This window comes from Mycteria americana, chromosome 5 (genome assembly GCF_035582795.1).
Source record: "Mycteria americana isolate JAX WOST 10 ecotype Jacksonville Zoo and Gardens chromosome 5, USCA_MyAme_1.0, whole genome shotgun sequence".
In the NCBI taxonomy this organism is placed as follows: Eukaryota; Metazoa; Chordata; class Aves; order Ciconiiformes; family Ciconiidae; genus Mycteria; species Mycteria americana.
In genome coordinates, this window is record NC_134369.1 from 67,529,980 (window position 1) to 67,553,044 (window position 23,065).

Genomic DNA, 23,065 nt, shown 5'->3' on the forward strand with positions numbered 1-23,065 from the left:
TAGGTCTCCTGATCCTCACTTAACTATTAGGTAAATTCATTTCTGTCAAACGTCCAGCATTTTAGATGCTCCCCCCACCCTGTCCCGTTTCCACAGTCTCAGTGCTACAGTATGTAGCCTTAATGCCCCTTTAGTTAAATTCTGCAGTTGTTTTCTATTCCACTTCATCCCGGATTAGGAAAATCCATCACCAATTTGTTGTGGCTTTACTTTTTACACAGTACTAAGGGTATGGGGAAGCCATTGTGGGACAGTTAAGTATGAGATAACTTTGCTTAATGTTAAGTATATCTAAGCTAACTAGCTGTATTCAGTACGTTCTGATAAAATGGTGATTGCATCCTTTTTAGAGGACAACATGACTCCCAAACTGTTTAAAAACCCGTAACTGAATTTCTGCACATAGCAAGAAGAAGAATGGATTTGTAATAATCTGCTTTCCATTGTATGTGAGTTCTGTCTTTAATCACACTTATGCATATACTTTCTGATTTAAATGTACTTTGCAATTACTATGGGAGGAGTGTACAGAATGGATAAGTAGCTTTTCCATTACCAGCGTTGCAGTCGTTAGGCTTAGTAGAGCTGTACTTAGTACTCCAGTTTACCAGCTGGAATACAGGCTGCGCATTTTGTACACAAACATCTTTTGCATTCTTCGTGCCTTCTGGGAACATGAAGCTTCTCAAAGATAGAACTACTCCAGGAACAAAGCTTTACCTAAATGATACACCTCCTTTTTTCCTAACTGTGATTTAGACGTTCAATGAGTCCTTTACCACTATCAGTGAGAAATTTAGTTCCACTAAAGTGGTTTGGACACTAATTCAAATGCAGTTAAAACTTTTTTTCTCCCTTTTATCTTAAAATGCATGGTATTGTCTTGCAATTTTGGCTTGTTTATTGTATCAGTAAAGCTTTTGGCAGTATAAAACTTGGAATTGCATTTTTCTTTTGTAGTTTACACAATGAGTGACAGGCTTTTGAACAACTTAGACAAACTTCTGCTCGAGTTTGGTAGGTCATTATATATTTTTTAATTAATAATTACTAGTGCAGTGCATATAGTAATGTTTTCTGCTTTAAAGAGTTATATTAATTTCAAATAAATTTATAATATTAAGGTTTGATGTTTGCCTACATAATGTTTTGTTAGCTGTGAGGTTATGGAGAGGGCTACTAACAGCTATTTAATAGTAAAATTGCTATGTAGATATTTTATTAAAATCTTTATCAGTATTTGTGCAATTAATGCTGCACAACATACATTTGTTTCACAGCTCAAGTCATATATGTATATGTGTATGTATATATGAAAAAGTGTTTATTTTCTTCTTAGTTTTCCAGCTAGAACAAACTTCTTATGCTAAGGAACATGTGAATCAACAGATAAATTGTGAGTAGTGATAAATTGTCATTTTATTAGATGTTGAACACACTGCTTTTGTTTCATTAGTCCTGGTACATGTTCCGTGTTTCAGGGGCGGAAGCAAGCCTAATAATGAAAGCTGTCCCGTGTCCTGCTCTCACCCTACCTCATCTTTTGCCATCAATACTTGCTCATTCTCCCTAGCAGACTTTGCTTTTGCTTGCGACTTTCAGCTAATGCTGTTCAGCTGTCTCATGGACAGCCAGTTTCATGCTGCGCCATTTCCTGCTCTTACTCTGTAGCTCCTCACAGTCACTGGCAGTTCTTTGATTCAGCTGTGCTTGCTCAATACATCTGCCACTTGCCTCCCTTTCTTTCTTCATGTTTTTGTTCTTTCCAGATTTGGACCTCTGCCTCACTGCTTCTTCTCTCTGTTTTCTTATAATAATGAAAGTTCTCTCAGTTGCTACTACCTACTCAAGCCTGGTTCTTCTTTTCTGCAATCAAGCAGCTGGTAATTTTATTTGAAATTCAAAACAGTAAACCCAATGAGAAAGTCTTGCTCCACATCAAATTCTTTTTCCCCAGGACTAACAGACAGCATAATATTACGGACTTAGGTCTGGACTGAATTTTTTTTACCGTGCTACTATGTGGTATTACTCATGAGAATGATTGAGGTAGAGAAACTAATCTTTAGACATCTGTGCTCATCACTGGTACTTCATAGGTAGAAATCAAAGCTCATAACCTTCAGGAAAAAGAACAAGAGAGAGTTCTGGTCTGACTGGTCTTCCTCTTGATGGCAACATTTCTAATAATCTTGACTGATATGTCAAAGCAAGCACTCATTTATTAAGAAGATTATCAATATTAAATTGAAGCATGTTAAACATTACAACATCTGTAACACTAAATCTGGTACACCTAGAATTCTGTTTTAAGTCTTCAGTCACATAATTGAACCTTAGAGTTGAGGTTTTTCTCAACATTTATGCAAGCTTATGGTAAATGAGCATGCTTTTAGGGAAGATCCAAAGGCTGTGGAGTAACATGGCATAGCTATTTGCGTGTTCAGTTCAGAGATATCTAAATATGTGTGAGCTCACAACCAACACTCAGACTTCTAAAAGTTTGGGTTAAATCCTTCAAAAAGTTACTCAGAAATAGTTCCACTGATTTAATTTTGTCTCTTTGTGAATATTACTTGGCAGAGGAACAGTTGTAGCATTCAGCCTCGGACTTTTAGTATGAAATTCAGGAGGCTTTTTGGCTAGAGTCCCTTTATAACCAGTGGAGGGAAGTAGGCACTTTTAGGGTGTGATTTGTGTCATCCTGAAGAAAGAGTTTAAAGTAGGTTAGATAAAGTAAGCTTTAAAAAATGTCTGTTGTCTCTGCTGAGTGTGGCTGGAGCCATGCGTATCTAGTTGTGAAGTAGATGCTTGCATTGTAAAGTTGGGTGAGATGGGTTTCATCCACAAGGTCCTTGTGAAAGCAACAGGTGAGTAGAACAACTCACATGTCACAGAAGTGCTCATCTATAGAAAATACTAAATGAAATGTTAAGTTTTATGTTAAACATAAGCTTTGGCTATGTAATAGATATTTTGTTAATACATTTACGTTATATCTTGGTAAATCTCAGTCATCTGCAGAATACTTCCAAATACACCTGTTTTTTTTACAGAAATGAAGCATATGTCAGTTGTCCAATAGTTATGCTTCATGCTAAGTAGAGGCAAGTTACTGACTTAAGATATTGAAAATATTAAAATATTGAAGATATTCAGGATAACTCAAGATATTAAAATACATTGAGAATCTTTTGCTTTTCACTGACTGATGTTTCTCTCTGAGAGGTGGTTTTTTCTGGTATAAATGTAGCTGGTGTTGAAAGTGAATATATAGCAAGGACTGCAAAACCAGACCCAAACTTTGGCATGACCTGAAGTTCTAGAGCAGTAATTCAAACAACTCAAGACACATCTCACATAACTAAGATGCCCTTCCTGGTTAAGTAGATGAGAAGGGCAGGATGTCTGTGATTGAATTCTGTTTAGGGCCACCAACTTTGGCATATAGCGTATCAGGGCAGCAATGATGGCAAGGCATGATTTGGCACTAATAAATCTGAAACTGTCTATGAAAAAATAAGAAATAAACAGCACATAGAAAAAAAATGTGCACCTAGTTGTGCTCATTGCATTGCAATGTGGGCAAGCACGATAGCTCTCACAGCTTTTACTTGTGAAAGAGAACACTGATCGTGTTCAACAATATGTATTCTCTACTAACCACTCATTCAGAAAATGTTGTTAGCTCTCTGCTGTTAGAAAGCGTAGAATTAAGAATCTGCCTTAAGAATCTGCCTTAAGAATCTCCGCAAATATCATAGTGCTTGAGGATTTGTTGTTATAATGCATGCTTTTCATAATTAACCTGTCTCCTATATTAATTTGTCATACATTACACATTCCCACCTTGAGTAAATTTCCTTTTTATTTTAATTTCCCAGTTTCTGTTTCTAGTAATAATTTGCTTATATGCCATTAGCGATGTTTTTATTTCTCCCTTCTTGCAGCTTTCCCATTCAAAACATTTGTGTTTCTGGACTTCTGTAAAAGAAAACAAATGTTTGAAAGAGACCTTTATCTCAAGCAATTTTTGTACTCCAGTCAGTCTCCCCAGTTGCAAGCATTACCGAGGGCAAAGTGGCTTATGCTCTGGTTTCCATGTATACTACTTCCAGTATCTGCAGATGCTGTGGACTGTAAAAAAAAAAAAAAGGAAGGGTCAGCTCTAACTGTTGAGTGCATTGGTTTCTACCACTAATAGTTACTTCAGTTTTATATAGATTGGGGTGCACAAACAGCACAAATAATGTTTTTCTTCCAAAGTCAGTCTCACAGTATTAGATGATAATTAAGGTACTCGCCCCGCAGCTGAAAATCCCTAAGTTTTTGACTCACTCTGTTGTTGCTTTGCTTAATTGCAGGCTGTCCGCTCATCTGGCACTATCGAGATTAAGTATTTTGGAAGAAATTTTGAATCATTCTGAATGTAGACTTTTTATTTCATGGATATGTTGAAAATACATATGCTTACTTTTTTATTTTTATTTTTAATTTCAGTGTATACTGTAAAAATCACAGAAAAAAAGAATGAAATCGCCAGGTTGCAGGAAAATATAAATGACAGCAATGATGCAATTGCTGATTTGTGCAAGCAAAATGAGAGTAGTAAGGAGAGCTGTAATGCGTAAGTATAATATAGCCTGAACTTTGATTTATGGATGGCATTAAGAAAGTCAGTGAGGAATTAGTATAAAAATACGTCTCCGTGTGTGTTCAGACAGGAGTGATGTTAAAGAAAACTTGAGTATTCTCCTATTTTTTTCAAGCTGCAAATCATCAGGTACAAAAATTACAGTATTACCCATCCCCTGAAAAAGTAAATTATAGAAAACCAGACTACATTTAAGTTTGTTTTAATTTTTTATTAGAATCAACAGTTTTCGGAGATCACAGGTACTGTCTTTGCAGCATGCTAAAGTATTCAAGTAGTAAGGTAATAGAAACATAATTCTTCTATATTTGGATGCATCTGAGTTCCGTCAAATGTGACCATTTTTAAGAATACTGTTAATTTTTTTTTTTTAACTAAAAAAGTTAATAACTTTTTTTAATAATCAGTGACAATAAAGCTCCATTATGTTCTTTGCTTAATTCTGAATTTGGCTTCCTGAAGTCAAAGCATCTTTCAGTTCTTTGTTCATAACATGTTTCACGTTGCTTTTTGTTCTATACATATTCTCTCCTAAGATGTGTCATAACTGCCTCTACATACAGATATGTGTGGAATTCTACTAGCAGTTTTTGGTATAATTTTTACTGCAGACTGCAAAATTGTTCTTCTAGGCACACTGTTTTGATGAATGCAATGGACTGCAGTTCTGTTTTCTTCATAGAAATTTTTCTGTCGGATTATTAGTGCAAGTGTTAAAGGCAGATCGCTTTTGAGTGGTTGTAATTAGAAGTTTCTAAAGCAAGAATTTGGCTACAAGGAGTTTATTCTTACTGACACGGAATGTCTAATTTTTAAAAATGAAAATCTCAGGTGTTTGCAAGAGTAGCTAAAAAGGCAAATCTGTATTTGACAATACAGAGAGTTGGGCCCAGATGATATAATAGTGTCTTTTCATTGCAGTGTTCATCTCTCCACAATCTGTCTAGTTCCTTGGCAGTTGAAGTGATGATTGGTTAGCAAATTCTATCCGTTTTGTTTTCTTGCAATTCTATACCTAAAGCTAAGTACTTGAATAAAATTGTCTATAACATATATTTGAAATTTACTTTTAGGATGTGAATGGACAATGTGGGTGTTTCTAAGAATAAAAAGAGAAGTAAAGATAGCATCAGGGTCCTTTCTAGGTTTATTTTGAACTATCTGAAAACAGAAGAAAGAATGGAATCAGTGAATGAAGTGGGTTTAGTGGCTAGCTGTTTGAATCAATTGCCATAACCATACTGACTTGTAGCTTTATTATAAAAAGAGTTAGGAAAAGATTTGACCTTGACAAGAAAATTCCAATTTTCCTTTACATTAAATTCTTGCCTCCAATGCAGTATAAAATGAACACTTTTCTAAGTTTCTTCAACCATTCACACTACTTCCTTAGATATCTTTTGAAGTCGCAAATCTGTTTGCAAATCACAAACCGTTAAATGATGCAAATAAAGAAATAAAAAGTTAAGGGTAAGACTAAGGATCTGATCTAAATTTTAATCATTGAATTCAATGGGTTTTGGCTCAGGTCCTACAAAGAATAATTAATGGCATTAGTGTAAAGAGACTGAAAATGAGAAGTGACTCATTAATGAATACATGTATTCATGGCAGGACAATGCTTGCAGAAGAGTAGAGACTTTGTGTCTTAAATTATTGAAAATGTCATTTAACGACATACTGAAAACTGCGATAAACAAGCTCTAGCTATAAGATCAGACAATTAGAGCACTTACGTAGTAGAATAATCTTAAACTTCTAAAATTTATTCTAGTTGATACTCCATGTATACTACACATGATTCTAATGTTGATTTTGTAAATTCAAATATTGTTTTGGAGTCACAATCACCCTCATAGTTGACTAATTGCCAGTAATGCTCAGTAGAGCTCTCAAAGAAACAACTTTTTGTCTGGATTACTAGACATTGTAAGTATATTGAAGCATGTTTGAAAACTTTGAACACAGGATTCTTATATTCAACAAGTCTACAGAAAATAAGATGTATGAGACAGGTGTATTGGGATACTACTGTGTTTTCTAAAGAAATCCATATTGATCTATGTAACAAAGAATGGAAGGCACAAAATGACCAAAATGAAATACATATTTTTAGACAAGTGATGACATTTTTTCTAATATTTAGTTTCTTGAATGATTCAAACTAGAAATGTTGATCCCAGAACAATAAGAAGTGGTGAAATACTGCTGATGGAACCTATTCCAATTTTATTGTTTCTCTTCTGTTTTTTAAATTTGGGTTCAAGGGTGGTGAGATTTCATGGAAATAAAAAAAAAGCCAGATGAACTCAGAATGTTGCTAATTTGGAAAAGAAATTGTTGTCTGGTCCCACTAGCTAAACTACAGGATATTTTTATTGCTTTCAGATTAGTCTGGATAAAGATGCTTTTATACCTTAGCTGATGAAAGGAAGGACAAATAAACGTGATAGCTACCAAGAACCTCTGTGAAACAGTGATGCTTTTAGCGAACTAGTAGATGAGCTACCTGAATCTTGTATACCTTGTTGTGTTTACAAAACAGTGTTCTTTACTATGTGTTTTTTGCGTGTCCGCAGAATAGATGTGAACACAAAATGTAACACAGAACATGGTTTGTACTTTGATTAATAAAAGCTCTGTGACTTTTTCATTGCTTGTTTTTTTTTTCCCTCCAAAGAAAGGCATGGAGTTTTCTGAGTAGAGGAAGATCACAGCGTTTGTGTGCCAGTACATTTTTATATAAGTATATAAGTATGTTGGTTTCTACTTTTTTAAAAATCTGACCCTTTAAAAAATCATCTGTCTGCTGAATTTGCAGTAGATATGGTGAAGCAACATTTTGTAATTACATTTTTAATCACCAGTGGTGTCAAATGATTTGTGCCAAAAGTGCTAAATTTCCTGAATGGATGCTGCAATTTCTCATTCAGCTCTTTTGTTGACAAACTTTAATGCTGTTATAAATGTTGATTATATGTTGTGTTGTCTCAGCACCTGGAGTACACTATTTTTTTGTTCAAGGTTATTGGACTTCAGTTCAGCAAATTAGTTGTCAGGTCTTTGTTCTTTATCTATTTCCTTGATGGAAATTGCATTAAGTTATCTGTTACTGAAGCTTCTATTTTATTCCACCTTTGGAGTGATTGTCCAAATGAACATTCATACTTTGTGTGATTGCATGCTACAAACCCTCCAGTTTTGAACCATAGGGCATACTCACATCCAAAAATGCCTTGTACTTACTCTGCTCATGAATACGCAGTGCAAAGTGAACCATACATGCTCAGTTGCTCTCACCTGTCTAGTAATGAATTATTTGCTTTGTTCAATTGCAACCTTGTTCTGTATTGCCATTTCTCCTCTCCTTGCACCCCTTGTCTGGAGACAGGTTTCTGGAACGGTGCATTTAACCCTGTAGACATACTGTATAGCCACATACCAACTGCATGAAATATTAAAATATATGTGGATGATGACTTAGAGGTGGAAAAGAATGTTACTTGACAGCAACTGAAGTTCAGTTCTCATCTGCCATTAATTTATTATTAACTATTAGTGGGTGTGTTTTCCTGTATGGGCAGAATTTGAGTTCAAATGTAGTCAGCAAGAGGTGGTATGTGGACCTGGGACTCCAAACTACCAGGTCAGTACTCCCAGCGTCTGGGCTGTTGTACTGAAAGACAGCATCTCTTTCTGGCTGTTTTCTGAGCAGGACTAGCTTAGCAAATGGAGGAAATTCTGAGTTTGTGACTGCTGCTTGCATTTAGGTATGAGATAGGTGCTGGTGATATCAATGAGAACGAAGCTGTGTGCATCTCCAACAAGAAGGTCGTACATATCTAAAGGATTTACTGATGGTGCTGTTCTGAGTACCTCAGATGTGGATTTAGATGCCTAATTGCTTAGCATTAGGCTCCAAAAATTTTGTGAAGCTCACTCCATTTATTCCTTAAAGTGCTTTATAATCTTTGTTAATCCTATTATATATATTCTTGAATTTACAGCTTTAAAATCTTAGGAAAATAAATGTATGCATGTAAAAGCTCTCTGTACTAAACCTGTTTATGTTTGATTTTCAAAACATTAGGTAAATTATTTGTTCTAGTAAGCTAGCTAAAGTAACTTGATGTCTTAATTTCTGAATGGCTTTTTATTAGGAAAGACCACTTATATGCTTTCTTTATTTTACTTTCTCCACAGCTGGAAGCCCACCTATGTAATTCTTAGCAAGCATGAAGAATATTTGAAAAATGAACTTGAAGCTTTGCAAGAAGCTACAGAAAATGAGAGGTATCTATGATCATGTGAGATGAGGTGTCTAGCAGTAGTACTTATTAACCTATATAAACTGATCAGCAAAGATAGTGCAGTCTGCATCAAAAGTTGTTGTAAACTTTTCAGGATAATACAAGTGATTGAATAATTAAAAGAATTTTTGGTTTACATTATTATGAGGCCATATGTTATTTTATAGTTGCCAATGGAATAGCATAAAAAAGGGCTTCTTCAAACTTAATTGCTTCCCAAATGCCTATTATAATTTTTCAGAACGTTGTTCAATTGCCTACAATTTCAAGAAAAGCCCAAGAAATAAAGGCAATGAATGTTTCAGCTTTGGCAGAAATACGAAATATCAGAGCATATTTACAAAAGCATACATAAATTTTATCTATGAATGATTTTTTGCCATTATTATGACATGTCTTTGAATATACTGTGATTTCAGTAGTTTCAGATATTCAGGTTTGGGAAGACTTTTTTGAAAATACACAAGTTTTATGTTTTTTTCAGAAGCATCATTTAAGTGAGTCTAAGCCTTTAAATTCACATATGGACTAAGTAAGATAACAGTTAGAAGCATTCAGATAATTTTATGCTTTTCTTTATTTGTGAATATGAATTGCATATGATTATTAGAATATACGAATCAAGTTTTTGTATACTGCTGTATATTCTTCAGAATAACCACAAAGCATGCAAATTCAGTATTAGATCCTGAAAAATAGGGTGAGTGGCTCAGGAAAGCCTGGTCTAAAGCCATGGTCTAAGACCAGTTGCGGGTAAGATTCTAGTCAGTATTAATTGCAAATTGAATTCTGTTCAGTAAGTGGCATTTCAGTTGTTTCATCTTCATTGATTAGATTCTGCATTTTAAAGAAATGATTAGTTGTGCAATGTAGCTGCCTCCATTCAATGGAATAAAGAACAGTCCCTGAAAATTTTCACTGAAATGTTCCAAATGCGGTGTGCCAAGTTAACCCTCTGAAGTTCTATTTAACACTCAGGTAGAATTGATCTTCATTTTAGAGAGGTTGCTCACCTTTACTGATCTGCTTGTGAAGGGGAAGAGGTTGGTTAGCCCTATGGTAAAAAAATCATAGCAGACCCACCTAGGTATCTGAATACCAGTTTAGAGGTGTCACTTCAGGTAACTTAAAATGTTGGCTTTGTTTCTTTTGTAAGTGTTCTTTTTGCCAGTTGTCCAAGACAGCAGAAATACCATGCCTGATAGCCTTTAATTAACTCAGTTAGTAGTTTATCTGTCTTCTTCCTGTTCAGAGTTCTATATTTGGTGAAAAATAAGGCTAAATTGGCTTTCTATGAGTATATGATTAAGCCATTTTGGCTTTCACTAATGTGAGCTGACAAGCCAAAGAAGCATTACTTTTAAATTGTTCCTTTAGATAACTAGTTTCAATTCCAATGTGAAAGTGTTTGATCTGTTTTCCTGAGCTTAATTATAAGACATCATGAATATAAATCATAAAATAAATTTAATTCATGTATTTTACAAAAGTGGTCTCTCAAATGTAGTCCCTCTGTACCGAAGCATTTGATGATATATTCAAATCAGCAAGATGTGCATTCAGCAAATTCTAAATACTTAAATTAGGAAGAAAAATAGGCACGTTTAGAACTTTATGTGCTGAATGTGCTTTTTAGCCTGGCATTTGGGGGCACTGAGGACATACTGCTTTAGATGGGAAGAGGTTTTAAAAAGATGGGCAGATCAGTTTGCATTTAATTAGACACTTATGGAGGTTTTAACAACGTTCCACATTTTTTCATTATTATTGGTTTCAAGAACATATAAGAATGCTTATATGAACTGGAAGTTCATCCTGAAGATAAGTGATATGAAGAAGGAAAGAGGAATAAATAGCTATCCACATAATGTTCAGCGGTTTTGTGGGTGCTGTCCTTTTCTCATTGCCATTAGATTAAAACTTTTTCTAATGACTTTAATGTGAACAGTGCTGAATTCTAAATAGCCTATGTTTAACTGCATGAACTAGAGGATGTGAATTACTTAGGAAAAATATTAAAAATAGTGACAATTTTTCAAGACTGCTGTACTATACTATATATGGCCATAAATATTAATCTGTGGAAAGTACATTTTGGTAAAAGAATATAAAGTTTGAGGATTATTTTCAGAAGCTTGAAATGTACCTGCTACAACAAATTATTTCAGTTATTTATATTTTAAAAATTTATTTGTAATGCATTCTTAATTGTATATCAGCAAATTTCTTTGTTGCTCAGTTATTGTTTGTAGCATCTATTAAATTAAATAGAACTGATTATTTTCCATGTTTCATACCTGTGAAATTTTGTACAGTATATACAGATATTCAGTAAATCAAGAAACTTAGATTCCCGAGAACACCCATGTAGAAAAGCAAATAGATTAATGTGATTTCCTACATGAAGTTTGGGAAATGTCAATTCCTTGGTTTCACAGTGTTGATCTACAACTTCTTTCCCCTAAACAGGTGTATTGAACTTCAGTCAGTTTAACAGGAACTAGTTCCTGGAGTGTAGTTTTATTTGAAAATTAAGATCTTACTATTTTTTTCCTGTGACTTTTGTTTTCCTTTTGTAAGAGCAGAAGCTTCTACTATTGAATTTGGACACAAATTTTTCTCTCTTCCATTGCCTGGGCTAGCCAGCGGGCAGCCAGGAGTGTCTGCCTTTCAGTCATGCTGCATTTAAATGATTAATAGCAGTTTGAGATAAACCGTGTTCTTTAAAGAGGAATGCTGTATGCTTCGCAAGCAGTGAGAGCTGGTCCTTAATGTAGGCTTTATTCATGGTGCAGGTGGGTCTCTGACTTTAGCTGCTGTTGTGCACCATAATTTGTTTCATAAAGGAATTTTTGGCTAATCTACAGGTGTACTAATAACTTAACATTTTAAAATTTGCCTCTCTCTATTGTTCTAATCTTTTCCTGGAGAATGACATTTCCTTCACCTTCTGTGATTTTATATTGGTATATTCTAATATCAGGCAACTTTGTGTAATACTTCTTTCTCAGTTAAATGACTAGTCTGCGTTAATGGTACATACTGGATGTCTGTAGCTGTGAGATCTCTTTATAACCATGTGCCATCTGCATAAACACTCACCATCAAACTCTTATTATGTACTTTGCATATGCCTAAATTTATCTTTTTTTCAGGAATAAGGGGCATAGAATATCAACATTCAAAAAATTTTACATATTTTAATTTCATTTTAAGCAGTTATTAAGCTTTTGCTTTCACATGCAGAGAGAAATACAGTTACTGGGCACTGGTTGTTATTATTCATAATTTTAAAAACTGTTAATAGTTAACTCTTGTCTATGTGGGAAATACAGACTTCCTGCAGGTCTGTACTTAGGTTACCTGTGTGTGACATTAAGAACCAGAACCAGTTCCTTGATTGCATTGTTAATTATTTAGTTTTCCCAAAAGATACTACTTTTGTACTGGAAATTACCTGTAATGAAAGTTATGCCTAGCAGCATTGTTGGTGTAATAAAAGACTCATCCCAATGAAATAGTTGAATATTTGATCTGCCATTAGCAATCTATCCTGTAAATTCCTTGCCTGAGTGAGAAAACCTGAAAAAATAAAAAGGTCTTTTCCACTGTAGTCACTGTCATTGATTTAACACAAGAGATTGGCTGTTCTGTGCAACAACACTTTTCTTTCTCTTCTTTCCAAACACAATATTGATCAATTTCCAGCTTTACATGATGCGTTACATCCTATTACTTGTTATGGTATTTGTTTGGTTTTATAGTACAGTCTTTTCAAAAGCCAATTTAAACTTTTAAAATGTCATGAACATTAATTGATGCTATCTACTTTAATAATTTGTAGCTATGTACTCACATGATGTCAGTGAAATTATATTAGTGTAACATTAATTTAGAGGGCAGTCCTACAAGAAGCTGAGCATTCTGGCTCTTTGCCAGTTAAACATTTAAGTGTTTGCATAACCTTAAGCATGAATAGTCCTATTGTTTTAGTGTGACTAATGTGTGTGTCTAAGGCTTCCCTGAGTCAGACACAGATTACTCGGCATCTCCTTGGAGGCAGCTCTTAGTCCAGAGATGCATCAGGCTGCTCTAAATACGGGATGCTAGGCCAAATTCTCTTTTACTGTAAGTTCGATACAGCTCCACCGAAACCGGTGGAGTTGTGCCAATATACACGAGCAGAGAATTTGGCCTGCTGTGAGTTTCATGATAATTACACAGGGAAAAACATTTGTCATCTGCCAGGCTGCCTTTGAATACGGTATGGTCTACATTCCTTTCAGAACAATGAGGTTTGACTGTTTTTTACATCATGAGTGTATTCTTTGTTACATACAGCGTAGTCTTCCTTGAAAATAACTGGAAGGTAAAAAATAGAGCCAAATAATGATATATTAAATATAATCCGACTTTTTTCCAGGACAGCAGCAAGTCTAATTGAGCTGATGCCATAAATTAATAGTTTCTTTCCTTATAAACAATGGCTTTATGTGAAAAAAATAAAATTACATGTATTTTTATAGGAAAATGTATCAGGATCACCTAGCCCAGTATAAAGAGATTTTGAAGCAACACCGTGAAAAATATGCAGAAACTGCTCTTGCACAGGAGTATTACAAAAAAAAGAAAGAGCTTGAAGAAATCCAAAACAGAGTTTTGAAACAGGCTGAAAAATATAAATTGAAAGAAGATGCTTGCTTGGATATTCTGGGTACTACTATTATCAATGCTTTTACAGTAGAGCCTATTGATAGTGCACTGCACATTGAAAGTGCTGTACAGAAATCCTCGAATTAATTTTCCACAGTTTCTCTTAAGCTAATAAAAAGTCTTCTTTTTGTTACACCATTTTTAGGAAAAAATCTGCAGCAAACCAAGACTTTGAACAAGAATTTAGAGTATACATACTAATATTCATTCCTCCAATCCATGAATGCAATGGGGAGAGCTTCTGGGGAATGCAATGGGGAGAGCTTTGCCATTTGGCTTCTTGGGGTAAAAAGGTCCTAAAATTACTTTAGAACTAGCCTCTCAAAATTTTAAATTTATTTTTCATATATTTTTTAGTGCTGTTTTTAATGACATTACTCTCTGTTATACTGCTATTTCTGTTATGTATACTAAGAAAAGATACGTGGTCCTGATCTATTAATTTATCTTGTGTTTGTAAAGAAAATTAGATTTGTGAATTAATGATCTGAAATTAAATTTTATTTCTGCAGAGCCTGTTCCTTTTAAATCCCTAAATGATTGGGCTTTACAGATGTATCCTTGATTTGTAGTTTTCAGGGAAGAAAGTTTATATTTACCTTTCACAACTTGCTATTAAAAAGTATAGTAATTGTTTACATATTTATGTTTAGAGTGGCAGCATTAGCATTTCTGTGTGAGAAAATTGAAGGTTGAATAATACTTTTCAGTTTAAATTTATGGGAGCATTTTGAGGAAAGAAAATAAAATTTCACTTAATGACATATCTGTCAAAAGTGCTTCATTAAGGAGGAGAAGCCTAATTGAAGTTAGATTTGAAGACTTGTCTAGGAAATGTAGATTTGTCAGAGCTTTCTGCACCTCCAGCATTTGCACTTGTGGCATAGAGGGGTCAGGGATTTGATAGTATCCCTTGCTTGAAAAAAGTAATGTTGCAGTCTATATTCCATAACATGGAAGTGCTTCTTCGAGGCAAAAAACACAGGAAATGTTAAAGCTTGCTGCAGTTGCTACACAAGAATCCATTGAACTGCAAAAAGAAGCAGAGGAATTAGAAATAAAAATTAATTATTTAAAAAAGGTAACTGTATTTTAATTTTATTTTATATAAATACATTTAATATATGTAGTTATATATACCACCATTATATTTTCTGAAACATAAAAAAAGTAGTGTATTTTCAAGCACACAGACCAACAGGAAGGTTGCAGTATTAGTCATGATGTTTCTATAGCATCACATATATTTTCATAGAGAAGAGGGGTCCATGAATGTAAAGGCTTTTAAAGCTTGCTTTCTATTGACCTCAGTTTACACCATAATTTCTGTCAAGGCACTGTGTCACAGTGACTTTTGTGCTAGCTCAAGAGGGCCAGAGAATACACTTCAAAATATAGCAGGACCATTCCTTAGTGAGTGCTTGAGTATACAGCCTTCACAGGTCCTACTGGCTTTTAAGGTTTTGTTAACATGAATGTGTTTAACTAAACATCCTTTACAAGAAGAATCATGTAAATTCCTTTTTTTTTTAATTTTTTTTTTCAAATAAATGTGTGGGTAAATAATACTCAGAGGTAAAACTGTCTGATTTTAGACAGGAGATTAGTACAGTTCCACTGACTAGAAGCAGCACTGATTCCAAAGGGATAGTCTTCCAAAAAAAGGACTTTGTCAGGACAGCATTCTGACCCACTCCTCTGCTAGGAGGTAAAAGGCCTCTCCTAAGCCTGAATAGCCCAGTAGGCCAATCTTTGAAAGAGTTTGGTAAGTTTTTATAGTATTGCATCTGGACACTTTCACCTCTCTGGACCAGGTGATCAAGGACTCCATTTACTGCTGTGTCAGCCGTGTCCACTTCAGCCAGCCTTATGCTGATAGAAGCATATTGTGCACAGGTGGTGTTTTCTCTTTATGTTTTGTGATACTGTTTGACACTCCTAGTTACAGACTGAAGTTCCTAATGTGGTATGTGCTGTATAAACATACAGTAAGAAGGGATGTGGTGAATTTATTTATAACTATGAAGGAGACCATGTAAGGAGCTCCTTGTTCTGAATAGATATGTAGAGTCTATGCTCAAAAACTTCTGTGTTTATTCCAGTTGTTACAGTTGGTCCAACAAAAAATATTGCCTCTCTTTAACCTTGTTCTGCATATTTCTTCAGACTGTCTTGGCTACAAAAACTCTGCTACTGTGCACTGATTCATCAGGTTTAGAAAACATTTGTAGCATGTAGTTATAATTTTTCAGGTTTTTTTGATTTTTATGTTATTTGTTCTTTATCTTTTAAGACATTTGAAGAGACTACAGAAGATCAAAATAATTCCAAAATGATTGAAGGAAAAAATCAGAAAAGTCTAGAGAAGCCAAAGGAGTTTAAAGAAAGGTACACTTAAAAATGATTTCTTTCCCTTGCTTTCATCCAGGGTACTATCTCAGCATTTACACAAAGACTGCCACGAAACACAAATTGTTGCTAAATAATGACTGGCAAGTTTCTCTAACCCTGGTCATGTGATTTAATTATGTAATTTTAAAAGTTTTTTATTTCTTGGGGTTAGGATGGTGGCAAATTTTGATTCTTGGAAGCTAAATGTATCTCGAAACATTATTAAAAAGTATTTTGTAGAAACCTTCACTTCTCACAGCTACTGCTGATAGATCTATGTGAATAGTTTTATGAGTTTTGAACACAACTACAGTTACTGTGCGATAGAGATAAAATACATTAACTCTACTAAACACATATTTAGGGAAAAAGAATCAATGTTCCACATGTCATTTGTCTTCAGCTCTGAACTACTTAGGAAATTTAACTCTTAATTTAGTTCTTAAAAACAAGCATGAGTGAAAGTTTCATAGACAGGATTAATGGCTTAGTAAATTAGTCAGTGGTCATTTACAACTGGGACTCACTTTAATTTGAGCTCAATTACAAGGACTGAAAATCACCATCAGGACTATCTTGCACTTATCTGGAGTCCTTGTGGATGTTGAAACATCACCCTTAGAGCTGATGCTTTTAGATCAAAATCCATTTTAAACTGAAAATATGTCCAAAAGACTTTTGTCCAAGTGATTTTACATTATGGTGTGCTTGCAAAAGAAGCTTTTCAGGGCTTTAAATAGGGATTTAGTGGACTATATCTGTAGAAATGTATCATTTTAATCATCCCTAAGATCCTTTCCACAGGGGCATTTTAAGTCTTTAATATCTTCTTACAGACCTATGAATTATTCAGATGATTTTTTTTTTTTGTGGTTTAAGCCCTTACACCCATTCTACCTTCTTATATAAGCTTTTTGTAACTGGCAAGACCTCAGAACATAGGGAAGCAAGAAATCCACTTCGTTTTAAGACTAAGTGAAAAAAAAAGATATGAAGCATTCCCTTTGAATTTTCAAAGAAACCCATGTATGTTTGGTCTGCAGAAAGCAAAATGCCAATTAAAGACCTGTTATAAAAGGCAGAGATCTATGCTCTGCGCATGGAGGCATAAGAAGCACTCAGTCAGGCTCCTCGTGGAAAGGAATTCATAGGGTGCATTGCTAGACCTGCCAGTTATATGTTTACCTCCATGTCATGGAGTCTTCAGGTGCTTGTACCTTCATGTCAAGTTGTGTCTTGATTGCATACAAGTAGATCTTTTTGGTGCTCTTACTGAAGCAATAATTCCATGGCTTGCATCATGGTTATAAGATGTTGTAAACATTTTACACTATCCTAACTCACATTGCCTTCTAACTTCCGTGTGTGCATTTACGTGATACAGCATATGGTATCAGACCATAACCTGATCATTAATTAATATGTTTTTTCTAGAGTAAATTTTAAAGCTTATTTATGTCAAAGATGTCTATAACATAAAGGCTTGTAGAAAATGGCATAAAAATTGTGTTTAAAAATCCCTATTTGGCACTAGTGTATTAAAAAGAAAAGTCTTCACTAGAAAGCTTAAAGTATCTGATTAAGTAACTACTGATGTTAAAAATAGGTGTATTATGAATCTGTGATTACAATCACTGTGAAAAAAACACAAACAGAAGATGTGCTAAGATAGAGTCATATGAATTAAAACCTTTGCAGACTCAAGGCAATGTACAAAAATATAACAGCAGAATATGGCTACCAAAGGCAGTGGTCTCTTGTGAGCTGTTCTGCAGTCACTACAAGGTTACTACCGAGCAAAGAGAGCTTTGTGAAGAAAATGAAGATATCTTCATCTTCTGCCACAAAAGAAGAAGAAGAAAAGAGTTGTACTGTGAATCTCCATGAAGTGATGCAGACCAGCGTGAACAGAAACCAGCAGCAACAAGGGAAAGAACTGAACAGAGCAATGAAAGCGCTGAGCAGAACAATGTACAAATTAATACCCATGAAATGCTTTAGAGGGCTACAAGACAAGAAACCAACTTGCAAGTTAATGAGTAGGTGCTGATATATATGTTCTCCTTTGGGCAGGAGGATCGCAGTGGTAACTGTTCTTTTAAAAGGCTTGGGACATTTTAGTTTGAATCACTTATTGCTGGCCAGCTAGTCGTTGATTAGGCTGACTGCAAAACATAGATTCCTCTTCTCATACCAGCTGTTTTCTCTGGTTGGTGGGCTTTCATAGTTCACCAGTTACACAGACAAGTATCATAATTAAAATTTCCAAATCAAGAATTCTCATCAAAATAGGACTCAACTCTTTTGAAGCCCTGGTCTTGATTTCTCAATTAGAGGTTACATTTATTACATAGAAGGGCTGACATCTTGAACTGTGCTTTGGCATATATCATGTTCATTCTCTCTGCTTTTGTAAAATATTTGGGAGAGCTTTAATTCCATTATTCTGTAACTCTGGTTTTTTTTCCAATTTGATTGAGAAAAAACTTTGTAATATAATTCTTGGAAAAATACTTATAAAGCTGTTTCTGGACTTCTACATGTAAACATATATGAAGAGTCAACCCTGTGCTGACGACAACCTCATAGACAATTATTAGTTACTAGTTATTATGGCAGCTAGTTATTAAAAGTCCTACTTCCAAAAGGACTTGCTGGAATGCGCCTGATTAGAATACTGAACATGGCTTCAGTAGAGAGTCCTGGTAAATATCACAGCAGCAAGTGTGGTTCTTCATATGTATAATCAAATACACTTGATTCCTGTAGTGAAGATAAAGCCATATTAATCTTTGGGCTTAATTAGGCTACAAAGAAGAAACTACTGCTAAGGAAATGGGATTTTATTTTGACTTAAGAATATCTATTTTTTTCTTTGCACTTTATTAAAAAAAAAGTTATCTATTTGGCAGTATGGATCAAGGTAAAGATTTTTTATCTACTCAGATGTCTACTAACAATGAAGTAGAGAAAGAAGACAAATGATCTTTCTTGCTACTGCAATTTGGACTATTTTGAGCTTCAGTATGCAGTTTGATTTTTCTTTCAATTGTTATTAATTATGTCAGAGAAGATGCATGTGGGTTTTTTTCAATAGTGTTTTTGGGGAGGGAAGGGGGCAGGTGTATTGCATATGCGTAAAGTTTAACTGCAGGCTCTTTTGGAAGGTTTTGTTACTTAAAAAAATACGTATCTTAAAGAGCTTCTGAGTCCTGTTTGTAACTCTGCCATTGATACGTTCTTCTGAATAGATATGCACTGTAAAGAATGCTTTGTTTCATGGAGAGTGAATTTTTAGAAGTACAGTGTTGTCTACAGAAGCACATGGAAACTGACTCTAGGAACTTTAAAACTACAATTTGGCATCCTAAGTTCTGTAAAAAAAATCGTTTATGGCAATCTAACTCATGACCTCAGCAGCAGCAGCCTTGTTCAATTAATTTTTGAACGATGATTGTGGTAAGAGTGGCCAAATAAGCCACGCTGAACAAAGTGAAGCAGTTTTAGCCAGGGCTCTGTGCTCAGCTCTGTTTTTATTTCTCCTTGTTTTCGTGCTCTCTGCATCTGAATTTAAAGATACACCAGCCATATACACATCTTATTTCCTGTAGTACTCATTCTTGACACAGGTAATACCTATAATTACTGTAACTGAAAGAAATACAGATTTTTAAAAAATCTTTTATTATTCCTGGTTTTTTTGATTGATGTATTAGGTGATATATGGTTTATATAGTTTGTGAGGTCTCAGTCCAGCACAGCACTAGGTGTATATGTAACTTTACAGGTGAAGATAGTCTTTTTCATGAGAGTTATTTGACTGAGGTGCATTCATGGTTTTATGTGATCACGGTTGTGCAAGTACATTAATGTGTTGTTAGGTCCATATATCTTAACTAGTGCTTCTAGTTTGGTATTTTTTTAGTAGTGTTGCTAATTTTACTCCACACTACCTTATGAAGTGCATCCTACATTTTATCTTATTTTTATTTATGGAAAATTTCAAGAAGAACAAAAAGACTGACTCAGTTCTTCATCTGTTCTGAATAGCATTGTTTAGTCAGCTATAAACCAGATGTTGTAGCTAGAAGCACAGAGGCGCTAAGCAGGAATACCAGAGAGAAAATAAAATAGAACTCATTATTTTAAAAAATGGTAAATGTTCCTGTGCCAAATGGCCACTTTACCCTGCATTGTTCTGCTAACCTTTGTATTTCTACACTGTAAAAGGCTATTTACCCTACACAGATAATTACCCCACAAGTTAAAACACTTGCTGCAGTTTTCTCGTGTGTGTGTGTATAGTGTATTCCAGACAATCTCAGAGAGAGAAAAAGTTCTTTTAAATGTGAAAATGTGATTTCAGAACTACAATAATGAAGTACTTTTATCAAAGTGTGAAACCCCAAACTACTAATACTTTTCCTCGATACTGACAAAATTTAAGTCAGCAATGTTCTTATGATTGGCTTATTACTACTTTATGTCTTCTCCTTTCAGCAGTATTCTCTGTCTGATGTTATTTAAAGAAAACTTCAATTTTTATCAGCTGCTGGAGCTGAAAGAGGTAGAACCTCCCTGGCAGCATGCATCTCCCTTGAAAACTCCACTTATTTGAAGCAGTTGTATTTTATGATTTCCTTTCTTTTGCAATTGTTAACTTAAATTTTTTTTAACTTAATTTTTTTTTTAGGATATTTGAAGAGAGCGAACATCCATCTTTGCTAAATGAGAAACATCAACTGTATAAACCATTACATGTCCCATGCATTCCTCGGAAATTAGTCCAGTCTGTGCAGAGTATTAGATTCTCAATGCAACGAACAGAAACAGGTGCAGTGTGTTTAATGATCTTTCTGTGAGGATTTTGGATTATTTTTGTGTAAATGAATGGAAACCATGATAACAAATCTAGTGAACTGCTCCTACTGTGATAGTTGAAGCCAGGCTTTTCATGGATGTTGGGTACTTACCTGTCTTTATGTTCTGAAAATCTTCTATGTCAGATTCCTGTCTTATCTGTGCAATGAGTAAAGTAACATGGCAGGTATACTTGATGCATAGTGTCAGAAAAATCTGAAACATACCTTTAGCACTGTTTGCATAAATACGGTAAATATTAACCGAGTATTATTTACAGTAAATTGATCTATACTTTCGTATTTTGTGATAATTTTCTTTTACCTCTCTATTAAGAGGAAAATTTCTAAGTTTTGTTCCCAAGTTCAGTTTAACAATGCATACTTAATCTTATTGACAATATTAAGTAATACTTGCTAATTTAGGGAGAGAAGAAGAAAAACCTATGGAACTTTCAGTGGCCACTAGCAGTTCCTCCAGCCTTGCAGAAAATTCGTCACAGGTATGCAGCTGTCCCACTGGTAAAAACATGAGATTATCTAATCTGTTTTGTGCAGTTGTTTAAATTTAAAATGCTTCAAAATACCTAGTGCTATTGTATCTTACATAAAACTGAAACCAGGATGCTAATCTTGGTAATCTGCTATTACTTGGTCATCATAATAAAAATCTTTCTTTGGTACTATTTCTAATTCAACTGAAAATATGTATGCTCTTACGAAGTGCAACTGGTAGTCATAGTAAGCATTCTAATGCCAAACTTCAGGTGGACCATCTATCCAATTAATTTTGTATAATAGTTTTTAAAATTTAGAACAACCTTCTTAGATTCACTTGGTTGTACATAGAAAATTTTTGGAATTCTAAAGGAGGAACATAATCTTCTATTACTGATAAATCATCAGTCATCTACTCCATACTGAAGGATTTCATAAAGGACTAAATGTGCAGGATGCTATACAGGACTGCCTACAGTTAACAGCTCAGTTCTGAAGTTTAACCAGAAACAAAAATCTGGGCTGAGAGGAATAAAACCACGAGCAGCATTGCTTTGTACACTTGAGAAGTCCACAACTACATTTTCCATCTCTCACCCTATAAACAAATAGTTCCTATGGCACTTTTTTGAAAAGGTGAAGTGTATTGCAGCTTAAATATCTTAAATATACAAATACAATAAAACAATCCAGAAACAAGTTGGAGGAACATCTTGCACAGTTATGAAAACCACTAATAAAATCTCATTAAGTGCAAGAACATTGATAGGACCAATAGATTGTTAAAGTATAAAAGGAGTACTCAGATAGGGTAAGGCTATAAAAGATAAAATAAATAGTTTGCAACTATGTTCGCTGTGCAGAAGCTTGGGGAAGTTTCTATACCAAAACCTTTCTTTATAAGGGACATCTCACTGGATCTATTTAAAACCAAATTTTAATGAACAACAAAAATTGTCAAATAAAAAATTAACAGAACCAGTTGTGATTTTCCTAAGAATTTCAGGGGAACTGAAGCATGAAGTGAGTGAATCACTAAATGGTTTAGGATGGAGCCTGTGGTAGAAGCAGCAGCCTTCCTAAGATGAGACAACATGAAGGGCAATGGCTAGACTGAGTGGAACAAGACCAGAAGAAATTTCAAGCAGTTCTGATTTGTGACTGGCTGGGGGAGTTGAACATGATGAGGATGATGGAAGGGCTGTTGCCAGGATAATCCAGAGATGAGGATGGGAGTCTGGGAGCGAGAATTGTACTTAGAGCATAGTGGGAAGCAGTAAGTCAACGTTAAGGGAACTTTAGGAAAGGGTGATGGCAACAAGGAAAAGAAGATGGAGTCTGAGGAAAAATAAAAAAGATTGGATGAAAGGAGATTGCTATGCTTCAGAAAAGGAGTGCTGTAAACTACAGGAGTTGAGTGGCAGGCAGATTCTGCGTAACCAGCCCTTTTGTCCCCCACCCCGAATTGAATTCAGTTTGATACATTTTGCAAATTAAAAACAAACCAGAACTAGCAGCTCCCTGTGAAATAATGTGTTATCTGATGCTGAGGCACAGATTCCTAGTGCCACTCTGCCCTTAAGGCACAAATACATGCTACATACGTATAAGAGTTAGGGCTTCTGATCTGATGAAAGTCT

The 23,065-nt window shown here is 34.8% G+C and overlaps 1 protein-coding gene across 1 annotated transcript in view; it reads left to right on the plus strand.

The window, feature by feature from the left end:
- Window positions 1–968: 968 nt before the first annotated feature.
- C5H14orf39 (chromosome 5 C14orf39 homolog) overlaps window positions 969–23,065 on the plus strand; it is a 29,560-nt gene continuing 7,463 nt past the window's right edge. The window contains exons 1-10 of the mRNA XM_075501567.1: window positions 969–1,017; window positions 1,340–1,396; window positions 4,501–4,627; window positions 8,858–8,947; window positions 13,491–13,678; window positions 14,190–14,232; window positions 14,638–14,758; window positions 15,971–16,065; window positions 20,762–20,908; window positions 21,358–21,430. Of these exons, the coding sequence (XP_075357682.1) occupies window positions 969–1,017; window positions 1,340–1,396; window positions 4,501–4,627; window positions 8,858–8,947; window positions 13,491–13,678; window positions 14,190–14,232; window positions 14,638–14,758; window positions 15,971–16,065; window positions 20,762–20,908; window positions 21,358–21,430 (990 nt within the window). The remainder of the gene's footprint in view (window positions 1,018–1,339; window positions 1,397–4,500; window positions 4,628–8,857; window positions 8,948–13,490; window positions 13,679–14,189; window positions 14,233–14,637; window positions 14,759–15,970; window positions 16,066–20,761; window positions 20,909–21,357; window positions 21,431–23,065) is intronic.